This window comes from Leptonychotes weddellii, chromosome 1, assembly GCF_054177405.1.
Source record: "Leptonychotes weddellii isolate Sample4059 chromosome 1, ASM5417740v2, whole genome shotgun sequence".
NCBI lineage: Eukaryota > Metazoa > Chordata > Mammalia > Carnivora > Phocidae > Leptonychotes > Leptonychotes weddellii.
In genome coordinates, this window is record NC_138369.1 from 192,213,692 (window position 1) to 192,229,746 (window position 16,055).

Below are 16,055 nucleotides of genomic sequence, written 5' to 3' on the forward strand. Positions count from 1 at the left end.
GCACGAGCAAGGTGGAGGGACAGAGGGAGAGGGAGAGAATCTCAAGCAGACTGCCCGCTGAGCGCAGAGCCTGACAAGGGGCTCCATCTCAAGACCCCAAGATCATGACCTGAGCCAAAACCAAGAGTCGGGTGCTTAACCGACTGAGCCAGCCAGGCATTCCTTAACCATTTTTATGTGCACAGCCCAATTGTATTAAATGCATTCATAATGTTTTGCGACCATCACCACCGTCCATCTCCACAGCTTCTGTCATATTGTAAAGCTGAAACTCTGTTGGCTTTAAACGTAAGTCCCCATTCCCCCTCCCCCAGCCCCTGGCAGCCACCATTCTACTTTCTGTCTCTGATTTTGACTCTTCTAGATACCTCACATAAGTGGAATCATGTAATTGGGTTTTTTGTGACTGGCTTACTTCACTTAGCATGATATCCTCACGGTTCATCTGTGTTGTAGCTTGTGACAAAGTTTTCTTCCTTTTTAAGGCTGAGTAATATTCCTTCGGATGGTTAGACCACTTTTTGGTAATCCATTCATTTGACGGTGGATGCTTGAGTCTCTTCCATGTTTTAGTTATTGTGAGTAATGCTGCTGCAGATAAGATGTGCAGATGCCTCTTTGAGACTCTGCTTTCAAGTCTTTTGGGTGTATGTCAAGAAGTGGAATTGCTAAATCAGATGCTAATTCTAATTTTAATTTTTGAGGAACCTCCGTACTGTTTTCCACAGTGGCTGCCTCATTCTACATTTCCACCAACAGTGCACGTCCTCACCAACACCTGTTTTTTCTTTTTTATAGTAGCCATCCTAATGAGCGTTACATTTCTTTTTGTTTAAGTAAACTCTGTGCCCATTGTGGGGCTTGAACTCACGACCCCGAGATCAAGAATTGCACGCTCCACCCAGGCGCCCCTGCATTCCTTTTTTTAAAAATAATTTTTAACCCCACAATTCATTCATCCTTCTATTTATCCAGCTATTCATTGGTTTAAATAAACTTTTAATTCAGGAATAGTTACAGATTTACAGAAAAGCTGCCGAGCTAGTACAGACCCTTCCTGTGTATCCCTCACCCCACTTTCCCATCGTTAGCGTTTTAGACACACGGCACATTTGTCAAAGCTAAGGCATAAACTCTGCGACATTACTGTTAACTGAATAGACTTGCTTGGGTTTCACCAGTTTTCCCACTAAGAGCTTTTCCTGTCTGGGACCCCTCCCAGGACACCACATTGCTTTTAGTTGTCTTTCCTGCTTCGTCTCCTCGGGCCTCTGACGGTGTCTTAGTTTTTGGTGACCATTTTGAATAGCACTGGTCAGTTACTTTGGGGACTCTCCCTCAGTTTGGGTTTCTCTGATGCTTTTTCATTATTAGACTCAAGTTAGGGATTTGACCACAGAGGCGATGTGCCCTTGTAATCTCCTTCTACCCGGCAGGGTCAGCCGGGTTTCCCCTTTTGCAGACTCTCCTCTTTGAAAGTGAGTCACTGAGTCCAGCACACACTTCAAGGGAGGGAAATTATGTGCTGCCTCCTGCAGGGAAGAGTAACGACACATTCTGTTTGTAATTCTTCTGTAAGGAAGATGTGCCTCTTCGCCCCCATTAATTTAATCACGTGTTTATATCCGTATGGGCTCATGTATATTTATGTTATACTTTGTGTTATAATTTAAAACTACGTTTTATCTCTTTTGTTGCTTCAAGTATTCCAGCTCTTGCGCCGTTGGGAGCTTTTTCAGTCTGGCCCCTGTGTCCTGGTGACACGCCCCATCCTTTGTCTTATAAGCACATTCTGGCTTTCTTCAGGCTCATCTTGTGCTCTCCCTGCCTCAGTTCTGAGTCACCCATTTCTTCAGGGGGCCCTGGTTCCTTTTATTTGATGGTGGTAGAAACCAAGACCTGGGCACTGGGTATGGTCACTGCTTCTAGGTCGCTCATCGGGTGCGTATGCACACTAGTCCGTGTGCACACACACGGGTCTGTAGTTAATTCTGTATGTATCTGTCTGTATGCATTAAAGTATTAAAGTAAGCTTGTGTGCATCCTGCCGTCCCCGACTCCAGTCCAGCACCACAGGATTCCTCACAGAACGGCTCCACCCCTGCAAGTTTCCCTGTGCACCCCTTGCTGTCAGCCTTCCCTCCCTCCCCGGCCCCTGGTGACTGCCCACCTGTTTCTGTTCTGTACTTTTGCCTTTTCTGTGGTACAGTTGGAATCCTAGAATATGTAGCCTTTTGGGTCTGACTTTTGAATCGTAGCAAAACAAATCTAAGATTCATGCAAGCTGTTTCTACATCAGAGCTCCCTTCTCTTCATTGCTTTATTGCATGGATGTGCCTGTTGGTCTGCTTATCTAGTGAAGGACAATGTCCTTGCCTCCACATTGTTTGTGATTATGATGTAAGGAATTACTTATTTTTTAGTGGTCAGTTCTTGTTTAGGGTTAGTATCGTAGTTCCGTCTTCTTCATCCTTTATCCCTTTTCTTCCGCGGTGGAGCCACGCTCCTTCTGTCTGCAGAACACGTGTTAGTATTTCCTGTAGCAAGACCCTTCTTATGCCAGTGCCCCCAGGTGGTGTTTTCCAGAATGTATTTTTGGTTTTTTCCCTTTGTTCCTGAAAGATAGTCCAACTGGTATGGACATTCAGGTTGGTGGTTGGTGTGTCATGTGCTGGGTGTTTGTCCAGCTCTGCCCTGGCTTCTGTGTCAGCTGTTGGTCCGCTGTTCTTTTGCTGCCGCTGCTTTGCAGACTTCCTATTTGCTGTTCCGCAGTTTTACTTTAGTAGGCCTGGATGTGCACTTCTGTTCTTTTACTAGAGCGACGTGGATCATGGGGTCTTTCTCGGTCTGTGGCTGATACCTTTCGCTTCTGTTGCTTCTAGAAAATCTCCAGGCAGTATCTCCATGCATAGCGTCTGGCCCTTCTTTCTCCAGGGCCTGAAATTCCAGGGAAGGTTTTCAGAGCTCCTCTGTATACACTTGTCCCATCTTGTTTTCTGTACTTTCCTTCTTTTGGTTACCCTGAAAGATTTCATCGGGGTTATCTCTTCCTTTACTGACTCTGTTCGTGTGTGTGTCATCTGCTCTTAAATCTGTTTGTTGAGTTGTTGATTTTGTCTTTGCTGTCTGTATTTCAAGACATTCTGTTTGGATTTCTTAAAGACAGTGATATCATTTTGTATTATGTAACGTTTCCTAGAGATACTTTGAGGCTGCTTTTGTTTTAAGTGTAACTATCTTTTTATGAGCAAATTGGTCTGAATTTTGCCCAGTATTTAGAGGTGTGGTCAGTTCTTCACTGTAAGTTAACTGTATGGCTTGGGGTTATTTTGAGTTGCACACCTGTGTGGGGACCATTGTGGGTGCTGCCGAAGGTCTTTTCAGGTACCTGTTACCCTTCCTGGAGTAGCCTGTTGTGTGCTCACTTTTAGTGAGGTGTTTGTGTGGTTTCCCTGAGAATATCTGTGTCCTGGCTTGTGCGAGCCCCTCCAAATGGGTCCCAGATTTGTATCCGATTGGTGTCCCGGGAATAGCCCTTTGCTAGGACGGATTTTTTTTTTTAAGATTTTATTTATTTGATAGAGCACAAGTAGGCAGAGCAGCAGGCAGAGGGAGAGGGAGAAGCAGGCTCTCTGCTGAGCAGGGAGCCTGAGGTTGAGGCTCGATCCCAGGTCCGTGAGCTGAAGGCAGATGCTTAACCGACTGAGCCACCCAGGTGCCCTTGCTAGGACTTATTTTTAGGTCAGTTTCTTTGCTTGGGGATTTCTGCATCCCATGGCATGTATAAATTTGTCAACAAGTATGATGAGCAGGCCTGGGTTTTAATTTTTCAGGAGAGACGCCCCTACCTCGCCTCCTCTGCCTCCTCATTTGGAGATGGGTGAGCTCCCTGGCCTTCCTGCACTCGGGCAGTGAGGATACGCGTCCTATCCTGCCGCACAGGCCTTCAGGACACCTGGCTGTGCCCGACAGTCTCATTTCTAACCGCCCTCCCAGCAAAGCCACCAATTCTGGGAGCGTGTGGTGCTCCGACGTGTCCCTGTCTCCCTAGATCGTTTTACGTTCCACATCCCTCCATCTGGCACCTGGGCTGTTCCCTCCCTTAGAACATTTAGAGTCACTTTTGTTACATTTTATCCAACAATTCTGATGTTTGTAGCAAAAATGTTTTAAGATTCTGCCTTTTATCTTTAAAACTGGACATTCCTACATTACCTTTTACCATTGGCAAAAGCCCTTTAATTTGATGAAGCATCCATAATGATATTTAATGGGCTCTGACACTCCCCTTGGAACAGTTTGCCTCCACGTCGTGGGCCCTCATAGATAGAGGGGTACTTGCGGGTGCGTCTTCCCAGCAGTGCTGAGTGCTTCCTGGGCATCACTGACATGTGCAGGGAGCAGTGGGAGCCTCTGCAGGGGTGGGGGATCAGGGCTGGGAAGATCCCAGAGGAGCGAAAGGAGGGGAGGCAGAGCTGGTCCAAGGTCGCAGGGGCCTCCCTGGTGCAGGAGGCAAGTGCCAGATGGGACAGCAGGAGGGACTGCCCCCAAGGGCAGCAGGTGCACTGAGTCTTTCAAGGGAGTGACAAGGTTGAATTTATTTTCTGAATGCATCATCTGGTCTCCAAGCCAGTGACCTCACATTAGGCTGAGTGACCATGGGGGCCACTCAGCTGCGCTCATGGGAATGGAGGGATGCCAGGACCGGCCTTGGACTGCTGTGGGGTTGCTGTAAGGGGAGGCAGGAGTAGGAGCACTGTGAGGGTTTGGGGGTGCTGTTAACTGAGGTGGATAATGTTGGAGGAGCCCTAGCTTGGACAGGAAAATTCGGTTCGCTTTGAGTCTAAGGTGCCTTGTAGACAAGCCCCAGAGAAAGATCTGGGCTGTCACACAGGGGAAGCTGGGAGGCTTGCAGCTGTAGTGGCCTGCTGCAGGAGGGGCGTGGCCCGCGTGGGGTGGGGGCTTGGGGGGGGGTAGGGGAGACTGGGACGCTCTCAGAGGGCCTGTAGTTTTTCTTTTCCCTTTGGATTGGTGATGTTGAAAATGTTCCCAGAGTTGAGAAATTTTTTTAAGTAGGCTCTGAGCCCAGCACAGAGCCTAGCGTGGGGTTTGAACTCACGCCTCTGAGCTCAAGACCTGAACTGAGATCAAGAGTCTGATGCTTAACTGACTGAGCCTTCCAGGTGCCCCCGAAGTTGGGAATATTAAGACAGAAACATTTTCTATGGCTTTTGACGTATGTTGTCAAAATAGCTCGTAAGAAAAAGTTACACCAACTTTTCTGTCATTGACAGTGTTTGGTTGTTTCCCCTTGACCTTGGTGACACTGAGGATCAATATTATCACCAACTTTTGCTGATTTACTAGCTGTAAAATGTTTCAAATTTACATCTTCAGGTTCATTCAGCTTTTTTTGGCACCCACCACTTCCAGGCATTTTATGTACATTTTCCCTCCTGTAAGTATCACTTACGTACATTTTCCCTCCCGTAAGTATCCCCAGAGACAGCCTGGGGAGCTCACACTGCTGTCCAGTATCAGCACCTGCAGCGGCCTCTCTCTGGGGTTTTCCACTTTACCCTCAGCCACTTAAACAGGTTTAATGTTCTTTCATAGTTACTTTTATTGAGATATAATTCACATATACAAAATTCACCATTTTAAAGTATATATATCAGTGGTTTTTAATACAATCACTTTGTTGTGCAGCCATCACAACTGTCTAATTCCAAAGCATTTTCATTACCCGTCAAGGAACCTCATGCCCATTAGCAGCCATTCCCCATTCCTCTGCCCTTGCAGCCCGGGCGCCCACCAGCCGGCATTCTGTCCCTGTGGATTTGCCTGTTTGAACATTTCATATTCTCACCACACAGTATGTGTCTGGCTGCTCTCACGGAGTGTGACGTTTGGAGGTTATCAGCATCGTAGCTTCTCCTTATGGCTGAGTGATGCCCCCCTGGCTGGCTTTTCCACATTGTGTTTATGCGTCCCCCGTCTGTGGCCACTTGGGTTGTTCCCACCTTCTGGCAGTTGTGAGTCGTGCTGCCGTGAACACTGCTGGGCTCAGTTCTCTCTGGTGTGTCGTAATTGTTTTTAGTGACTGTTTCCTCATGTGAATTCTCTGGGTCACGTCCTTTGCGCTCCTCCTCTAGGACCGTGAGCAAGAATATAAGCTAGAAATTGCGGAACTGATGAGAAGACAGAAGGATGAGGTCGGCGCACAGCAGCAGGTGGCCGTGGAGCCCCAGCGGCCGACAGAGATACAGCAGGTGCGGCTGCAGGCCCAGGTGACCCGGCATGCTCGGGCCCACGTCCAGGTCCTCGGGGTGTGGCCGATCCCTGCACACTCGCCCTGTAATTTGCACCAGTGGGCTTGGGGGTCTGGGAGGGTTGCAGGTAGGACAGGTTTGTCACAGAGTGGATGGATGTGTGCGGCAGGCTTGCTGTGTGGGGGGCCTTTGAAAGGGCAGGGGGAGGGACGTGCGAGGACGCCTGGGGCAGCGGGTCTGGAGGTGCCACTCACCGCACTGCTGGTGGTGTCCCTGTCAGCTGCCGCTCCCGCTCATTAAACACAGGTGGTTCCGTGGCCGTGAGGGGGCCTCGAGGAAGGGAAGCCGGAGCCAGGCTGTCCTGGAGGCACATTCGACTCCCCCGGTGGCTGCCACCTACGGGGAGCAGAGGGTGCTCTGGACACGCCCTTGCGGTGGGAGGGCTGGTGCGCGTCCCTGCACCTCACTGTGGCTTCCCTGTCCTGCTGGAGCTCCTTACTGGCCTCTTTGGAGGCACATGTTCTTTTCCCATGGTTTCTGCTTATTGCTGTCCTTTATCTTTTTTTATTTCTTCATTTTCAAAGATTTTATTTGACAGAGAGAGAGAGAGAGAGCATGAGCAGAGCAAGGAGCCCGACGCGGGGCTCGATCCCAGGACCCTGGGATCATGACCCGAGCCTAAGGCAGACGCTTAACCGACTGAGCCACCCAGGCACTCCCCTTTATTCATTTTATTTTTATGCTTTTTTGGGTGTCCCTTAAGTGCTAAGTTCCAGACATGTTTTTCTGTTGTTTGTGTTAACTGGGAATAAGGTATGCTTCCTGGAACCCTGACCTTCCTCCACTTTCCCCAGGGCAGCGGAAGGAGCACAGATTCCCCATATCTTAGCTAGGCACAGAAGTGTCTCCTTTGTCTCCTCTGCCCACCTTCCAGAGCAGTGAAGTACAGAGCTTGCTTGTCTCTGGTCTGGAGCATGGGGTTCCTGATGGGGTCATTAACTCAGCCACTGCTGGGCCCTGTTTGGCCTCACATTTTGCCCTCGTTGGCAGTGACTGTCCCGAGCCTCCTCCTGTCTGTATTCTGGTTCTCGTCCCATGGTTCCGACGGGGGTCTTGCAACATCTGGAATGGCTGCTCACCTGGCTCCAGCCAGGATGGGCCTATGGGCTGGGGAGCCTGCCTGAAGGGAGGTTGGGGCCTCCTGTGTGGCCGCGGGCTTTGTGTGGCCTCGGCCGTCTGCAGAGCTGCGGTTCAGGTGGAGGGAGAGCACATGTGGGCTACAGGGCTTCAGGATAGGATTGGGTGCAGTTTTAGGTGGTTGGCGAGCTGCCAGGCTGTGCCCGGGCTGCCTGAGGTCCTGCGGGGAGCTGGCCGGTGTTGCAGCACGAGGCTCGGAAAGCAGGTGTAAGAGCCTGTGGTGGTGGTGGGAGGGGGTCGCTGCTGCAGCGTCTTGGCAGACACGGCCACGCCAGGCAGCGCAGCTGCGCAGCTGCTTTCCCCAGTGCCCAGAAGCCCCTGTCTGTCCTGCAGCCGGTGCCTTCCCTGGAGCTGGAGGCGCTGCGCCTGAGTCTGAGCAACATGCACACGGTGCAGCTGGAGCTGACCCAGGCCAACCTCCAGAAGGAGAAGGAGACGGCGCTGACGGAGCTGCGGGCCATGCTGAACGGTCGGCATGCCCAGGAGCTGGCCCTGCTGCGGAGCAGGCAGCAGCAGGAGCTCGAGCTGACCAGGGGGCAGCACGCGCGGGAGCGGGAGGAGACGGTGCAGCGCTGCAGCCGGGAGACAGGTACGGGCTGCACGCCGGGCGTGGGCTTCCCCATGACTTGTCGGCGACATACGGGCCCCTACTGCTGGTTTTGGGGAGGCAGGCGGGGCGCCCGTCAGGGGCGTGTCCCACGCAGATCTCCCTGCCCACGCACAAGTGCCGCGTGCGGGACCCTGTCTGTGTCCTGGGTGGGGCGGTGTGCTTCCTGCGCTGTGGGGCTCTGCTGTCCCCTTGCCTTCTGTCCGCGCGTCCGGTGGGCTTGTGTTCGTTTCTGAAATGGTGTCGCGTCGTTGGAGGTGATCTGCTTGTGTGCTGGAAGTTTCCGTGTCCGCCTCTTTGACGGGACTGTCTGTGGCCGACCCAGATGCTCCTGGACACAGACCCCCACATCCCACAAGCTCCTCACTCTGCTCCCAGTGGGGCCACGTCGCTCCTGGTGGACGGCTTAGGCACCTTTTCCTTGGGTGGTTCTCTGGCCTAGACTGAGCTCTTTATTTGCATGTAAGAGATAATTTTATGTTTTAACGTTTTTTTCCTATTTTTCTGTTAGTCACTACTTTCATAAACAGTTTTGTAAACACCAGCTTGATTGTGCTGTAATTCACATACCATACAATTCTCCCATTTAAAGTGTGCGTTTCAGAGTCATGCAAACATCCCTACAGTCTAAGGTTAGAACATTCATCCCCCAGAAAGAAACCCGTGCCCATGAGCAGTCATCCCCATTTCTCTGCTCATCTGCCTGTTTCTTGAGTTTTTCATTTGAAAAATGAAAGCAGCGTGCGTGGCCCTGGATGTGTTGAAAGTCTTCCTCCTCCGAGTCCCACCCCCAGCCTTCAGAGGGAGCCAGTCTTCTCAGGTTCTGGGGATACCGTCCCATGTTTCTTCATGTAGATTCGAATAAACATAAATAAGTAGTTTTATGTCCCCCCGTTTCTGCTCATTTTTGAAAATACAGAACATGTTTTACCTTGGGCCCTTTCCTATGCTGTTTTCTCTATGCTCACCGCTGGAGATGGGAACACAAAGGGGCGCACGCCTGCCCTCTGCTCCGTGAGGCTCTGCCTTGGCCTGGGCCCCTGTGACCTCCCCTCAGAGGTGGTGCCTGGCTTTTGCTTGAGCTCTGGGCTTGCTCAGGCCCCTCACCTTCCACATGTGGCTTTGGCTGGCCCCAGCTGCGCCTCAGCCCTTTTCCTGAGGTCCCTGCTTCTCTTCCTGGTGCCACACCCCCAGGTGTGCACGCCTCTCAGTCCATGTCAGGCCACGCCCACCGGTCCAGCCTTCTCCCTCCTCTGCACTCCCAACACCTGGTACCTCTTTTCTTGTGGTTCTTCCTTGGGGCTCGGGAGCTGCCGGGTCCTAGAATGTCTTTGCCTGTCTGTCTTCCATACCTTGCCTGGAGTCTGGCACGGCGGGAGCCTGGACTCCAGGCCCAGGGTGCGTGAGGGCTGGTGTGGGGCAGACAGACCAGAGGGGGACTCGGGTCTAAGGTGCCCAGGGACCCCCCAGCTTGTGTGGCTGTCAGGCTGGCTGGAAGGCTCCGCCCTTGCTTTGGGCAGGAATATAATTCGTTCGTTACGTCACACGTGGAATTCATGTTCCCTCACAGACACGCCCTGTTGTCCTGGGAGTGTTGCAGAGTGTTCTTGTGGAGCGGCCTGTGCGTGCCGGCAGCCCTCTCCCCTCCACGTGGTCAGACTCTGTGATCCCATCTGCTTTTATGTTTTTCTTGCAGCCGAGCTGAAGGAGAAGTTACAGGCAGAAATGGAGAAGAACGCGAGGACGATAGAGGTAGACGTGGTTAGAAATGTCATTCTGGGTGTGCGGCGTCTCCCCGTTCCCTCCATCCCTCCAGCTTGCCTGGAGTCCCCACGGGAAAGCCCCTCACCCGATTCAGACAGATACCCCATCAAAGCTTTATTGAACATGCTGGTAGAAAATGCATTGCCTTTTGCTTTAGAGGAAAAGCATCCTTTTCTTTGGGCAGTTTGAATTTGTCAGCACAGCTTGTTATATAGCTTGTTATAGAACAACTATAACTTGTTCTATAACATGAAGCTCTTGCACCCTCAGTCTGCTCCCAGGTGGCCTCACTGTGCTCCGGGACTGACGGACGTGCCAGGGCAGGGAGGTGCCCTGTGGCAACTGAGTAAAAGTGTGGGGCGCAGATCCCAGGCACCTTGGGGAAGCTCAGGGCGGGGGAGCTGCTGTGCGGCCGATGCCGCAGCCGGCCCCATGTGCTGGGCTGACCACACGTCCTCTGCTGGTGCCCCTGATTTCAGCCCACAGCCCTCCTGGGGAGAGAGTTGTGTTCAGGGCGGGACACAGTTAGCGCCTCTCCGAAGAAGCCCCTCACTGGAACTTCTCATCCTGGCCATGGGTCCCTTTCTCAAGGCTGCATTTGTGGAAGGCCTGTTGGTGCCGGTGACAGCAGAGGAAGGGGCTGGTGAGGTCGGGGGACGTTAATGACGTTAGGGAGCACATATCGGACGTGGGGCACGTGGGTGTTTGCGTCCTGGCTGCTCTAATCGGGCAGTTGGTGGAGGGCGGCTGTTAGTCCCAGGTGAGAGGCTTGTGCCCCACCCCTCTAAGCTGGATGGTGGGGGACTCATTTCTTAGGGCACCTGGGGCCAGGCCAGCCCTCTGCAGAGGTCGGGTGATGTCACTGTAGGATCCTGGGTCCTTCATGGAGGACGGGTGTGTGAATTGTTGAGCATGACCTCCGTCCACGCTTTGTTTCTGGGCAGGTGGTCCTAGCTTTCTCTGCTCCTGTCCTTGTCTTTGGTGGGGACCATTCAGCTTCCTATAGTGACAGTCTGGTCTGGCACAGTGACTGCCCACACCTGGTTTTCGAATTTAATTTAAATTTCTTACCACAGATAGTCCACTGTTGGCCCATAGTCTTTTTTCCCTCCTTACTTGAATTAGAACCTGAAGCAAGACTGGGAATCGGAGAGGGGTTTATGCTTAGAAAACCTACGCAGAGAATTGTCTGCAAAGCATCGGTTGGAATTGGAGAATTTACAAGACCAGTTTAAGAAAGAATTGGCCGAACAGAAAGCTGAATTGGAGAAGATTTTTCAAGCCAAAACTCAGGCCGAATGTGAGTTTCAAATTAAAATGAGCAGGTTTGAAGAGGGGACTGAGTGCTTGTGTGGAATGCCAGAACGAAAGTCACATGCCATGCCAGGCTCACGCTGGGCACGAGCGTCCTGCGTTTCGTTGCCAGAGGGGCTATGGGTGCATGTCGCCCACAGTGGTGGAGACAGGTGCGGGGCCCGCTGGGCGGCTCAGGCTCAGCCTTGGGGTCTCCCCTCGTTGACCACAGACATCTCAAGCTCCCTAACCTCTCCTGAAACCTTTGTTTCAGAGACCTTTGTCCATGTTCCATTATTAAATTGTTATCAAGAAGGTAATGCTGCGATTGTTTACCTTTTATTCCTGTCCCACGGTGCCACCGCGGTGAGGAGGTGGTGCCCGTCTGGGCTGCCCCCCAGGAGTGCAGGGTGCTGGGACCTTGGGGTCTGGAAGGAGCTGTGCTCCTGCGTGGCTGAGAAGGCCACGCCCTCAGGGGTGTGTGTGCCGCTGTCCAGGTGCCCTGAGGACTCTGGAGACCCAACAGGAAGCAGCCCTGCGACAGTTTCGCGAAGACCTGCAGTCTGAGCGCGGTCAGTACGTGCGGGACTTGGAGCAGAGACTCCGAGACCAGGAGGCAGAAAAACAGCTGGAGGTGGGCAGGGACTTCTGTATTCCAACTGGCAAGGGAGGGGAGGTTTTAGAAGATTTTGGATGGGATTGTTTTCATATTCTGTTATTTGCTGAAACTTAAGTAGTAAATTTATTTTTAATTTTAATTTTTATTTTTTTGAAGACTTTATTTATTTATTTATTTGACAGAGAGACACAGCGAGAGAGGGAACACAAGCAGGGGGAGTGGGAGAGGGAAAAGCAGGCTTCCCACTGAGCAGGGAGCCCCACATGGGGCTTGACCCCAGGACCCTGGGGTCATGACCTGAGCCGAAGGTAGACGCCCAATGACTGAGCCACCCAGGCGCCTCTTAAGTAGTAAATTTAAAGAGACTGTCGGTATTTAGTAGATAGAGAAGTAAAGACAGAGTTGTGGAGTTGGCGTAATGGTTATGCTGGATCGTACACACACAGAATTTGTATTTTTTACCAGTGCCCCTGAGACCCGGACTCCAGGCATTAGGGGTCTAAGGCCATGTTCTCTGACCATAATCCTAAATAAGCACAGAAGTCCTAAGAAGATTTAGCCAGAAACATTTCTGCTGCTTGTGTATTCAGAACTCTTTTCCAGCAAGACACCACATACCCACGATGCAGGGTGTGGTCAGATCTTACTCAGACACCGAGGGCTCTGTCCCAGGACCATCAGTGCCCCAGGCATCGGGCCAAGAAGTCAGAGAGGCCGGGTCCGTCTCGACCTGTGCCCGGATTTCAGAGGAGAGTCCGGGAGGAGCTTGTGCTTCTGTCCCCGTGGCGTTTACACCTGCTCCGGCCGCCTTTCCTCATCACCTCCGTGCTGATTCTCCCTTGCCGATGGGAAAGGAACACAGAAGGGCATGAGGCTTCTGTCCTGTCCCTGCATGAGGCAGCAGGCTGACCTCAGGGCCACTGTAGGCCAAAGCTCCCACGTCCCGTGTCCCCTCTGGCAGGGCTTGTCCTTCAGCCCTCAGCCCTGCACGCGTACCCACCCACTTAGTGCCGTGGGCGACTTGTGGCCTGACCCCGGGCCCACCCCGACAGTGGTTGCTGCTCTCAGCTCCGTGGGTGCAGGGTGGGCTGACTCTGTTCACCCCTGAAGAGACCCTTTCCAGGGGGGCTAACCGAAAAATGCAGGGAAAACCCCAGCATGCCACAGGAGGGGGAGGGATGGCCCCTGGGGCGGACAACAGAGGGACCCCCGGCAGCCTGGGAAGGAGTCCAGCCCTCCCTCCCCTGACAAGTTAGAAGGATCTGTGTTTAGGACAACGGAGAAAGTTTCCGTCCTCATTCAGTGAGGGGAAAACAAGACTACAAGCAGGTAAAGGCCTGTTAGAAATGAGCTGTAGTTTCTCTGTGCTGCCGCTGTGGCTGGTTTTCTCTTGGCTGCAGGTTTGGGGTTTTGCCTTGCGTGCCCCCAGAGCTGGGTGCATACCTTCTGGGCTTGGTCTCGGGTGGCGTCTCACATGTCACCTTCCTTTTCCAGTTAGAGAGCCTCCGGGCATCCTACGCAGAGCTGAAGGCTCAGTCGCAAGAAGAGATCCGGCGCCTGTGGTCTCAGGTCGAGTCTCCGACACCTGACAGACAGGACTCGAGTGGTGAGGAGTTTCATGTTGAAAGTTCAGATCCTCAAAAGCTACAGCTGTGTTTTTAATTGTTCAAACCCCAAACTAGGACTTAACAATTGCAGCAGGCACAGAAAGAGCGATTTTGTAAACTTCTTTGAAGATTGGTGTGTGGTTTTAAGGTGGAAACTTGAGGGCCTTGATTTCATCTTCGAGCAAGTTAGCTGAGTAACGGCTACAGAATCGTGATTTTTCTCACGTTCCTATGAGGCAGTTTGCGAGTGTGAGATGGGTAAAGCTTTCAGCAGGGCTGGCGTCTACCGAGAAGCCGAGTCAGCGGGCATTTGGGGGGAGTGCAGGTGCGCGTTACCGCGCGACGCCCCGTGAACCCTGTGAGCTCACCTGGGCAGGTGCTGTCAGGTTCCCGTGGCCCCGAGGGTGACCCCCAAGTCGGCAGGGCCCAGCAGCTCACCTGGCACCTCCTACGAGAGTCTCTATAAGAATAGTCCCCACCTGCGGACAGCGCCTTCAGCAGGGCAAGTCAGGAGACGCGAGCGAGACAGGCGGACGCGTGTGTTTCTGCTGCTGCTGTCTAGGTGGGGCCTTTTCAGTCTAGGGGTCCCCCTTGCCGGGGGCAACGAGCAGGGTTATGAGGAAGGGCCAGAGACCTGTGTGGTGGGCGAGGCCTCGCCTGTCCGCTCGCTCCGGTGTGTTGATGGCGGTGGGTGCGGCTCACGGCTCTCCCAAGCTCCTGAGCGGTCAGCTCTCGCGAGGCCGTAGGGGAAGCCTTGCCCTGGCCTCCAGGGTTCCTTCCAGGGATGTTTGTCTTGAAACTTCTGGGTAGGGACCAGTTTATACCCACATCATTTGAAAGCTGATTATTAATTATTGTTAAGCGGCTTGTAGCATTTTCTTGCTGGAAACAGCAGTGGTGGTGCGTTTTCTCGAGGTCCGTGGGTATTACTATTCTTCTGCTCTTAATGAAACATCCCAGATTCAGTGGCTTGAAGCCACACACATTTATTAGCCAGCAGATGTTACGTCGGTTGGAATGGGAGGGCGTGCCTGGGTTTTCTGTCCAGGATCACCCGCAGCCGGAATCAGGGTGTTGGCTGGGCCTCGCCCGTGGCTCACTAAGTCCCTGCGGTTGTAGGGCCGAGGTCTTGTTTCTGTGCTGGCCGCTGGCTGGGGCTCTCAGGTCCTGGGGGCCGCCCGCATCCCTGCCCTGTGGCCCGAGCCGCATGCGGAGGGCCTCTCACACTTCTGGGCTCTGACGCCTTCAGCACCAGCCTGGGAAGGCACTCTGCTTCCGGGGGGGCCCATGGGATCCGCTGAGGCCGCCCAGGCCACCTCCTGGTGTGAGGCGCCGCCCAGCGTAAGCCACGGAGGTGGTCCCGCTTCACCTTCACGGGTGCTGGGACTGGAGCCCTTTCTGGAGTTGAGGTCTGCAGTGTCTCCTGATGTCTCCTCAGTGTTTCGTCTGAAGGTGACTGCGTAATTCCTTCCCATTAAAGAGTTCAACGACCAGCTCCCGGCCCTCACGCCTCACGGGGAAGAGCTAGAGCGCCTAAGGCGAGACTTCCAGCAGCAGCAGCAGCGAGAGAAGGCCGAGCACGAGTCTGAGCTGGAGCAGTTGAGAATTTACTTTGAGAAGAAATTAGAGGAGGCTGAGAAAAGCTACCAAGAAGACCTGATTGTGTTACAGCAGCGGCTGCAGGAGGTGAATGAAGAGTCTCTTCTGGAGTCTGTGGAAATCAGGTGCATAAGTGCTTTTCATCATCAGCGTGTTTTCGAAACGTGGGAACCTTGAGCTGAATTGAAATCTCGTTATATTTGTGATTTCATGCCAGTGGAGAGCAGGAGCCTTGTGTTTTAGAAACACAGTTTATGTTTGGGCCTCCAAGCAAGAGAGCGTTAAGGCTAGGAGCGGCACGTGACCTGCGGCACCCGGGGTCCCCTCTGCTCCGGCACAGGGTCCCGCCACGCGGTCGCACAGACACGGCCCACTCAGCAGAGGGCTCCTGTCCTTGACGGGAAGTAGGATCGCCGTGGAGGGGGCAGGGAGGAGAAGGGGCATATGAGGAGGTTTTAAAACACATTTTCTCTCTTAGTCCACCCAGTGTGTGTTTAGAAGAGAGGTCTGAGAAAGGAAGAAGAGAACACTGCGACGGACTTCGCCTTCAGCCTGAGGTGACGGGCCTTTCTGTCCTTTGTTGAGGGGACACGGACGTAGCGTCCGTTTCAGGTGCACAAGGTGTGACGTTTGTGTGTGTGGTGAGTGACCGCCACAGTGGGTCCACCTAACGTCTGTCAGACCCAGGGCTGTGGGGTTTCTTTTTCTTGTGATTGAGAACCTTTAAGGTCTACCCTCTCAGCAGCTTTCAGAGGGGTACAGGACAGCTTTTTACCTCTGGTCACCGTGCTGCGCACTACATCCCCAGACTCTGTTTTGTAACTGGAGGTTCGTGTCTTCTGACACTTTCTCCCATTCTGTCCCCCCACCCCCACCTCTGTCAGCCACCAGTCTGTTTTCTGTATCTCAGCTCAGTTTCAAGATTTCACGTGTAAGTGAGATCACGCGGGACGTGTTTTTCTCAGACTGACTTATTTTGCTTACACCCTCGAGGTCCATCCACGTTGTCACAAATGGCAAGATCTCGTTCTTCTTTACGGCTGAGTAGCATTCCATTGTGTCCACACCGCGTGTTCTTTATCCGTCCCGTCAGTCCG

The 16,055-nt window shown here is 52.8% G+C and overlaps 1 protein-coding gene across 1 annotated transcript in view; it reads left to right on the forward strand.

The window, feature by feature from the left end:
- The window catches only part of PCNT (pericentrin), a 121,941-nt gene that overhangs the window by 22,574 nt on the left and 83,312 nt on the right, over positions 1 to 16,055 (forward strand). The window contains 8 exon segments of the mRNA XM_081821038.1: positions 6,156 to 6,290; positions 7,803 to 8,058; positions 9,773 to 9,828; positions 10,966 to 11,140; positions 11,631 to 11,767; positions 13,247 to 13,358; positions 14,840 to 15,083; positions 15,437 to 15,515. Of these exon segments, the coding sequence (XP_081677164.1) occupies positions 6,156 to 6,290; positions 7,803 to 8,058; positions 9,773 to 9,828; positions 10,966 to 11,140; positions 11,631 to 11,767; positions 13,247 to 13,358; positions 14,840 to 15,083; positions 15,437 to 15,515 (1,194 nt within the window).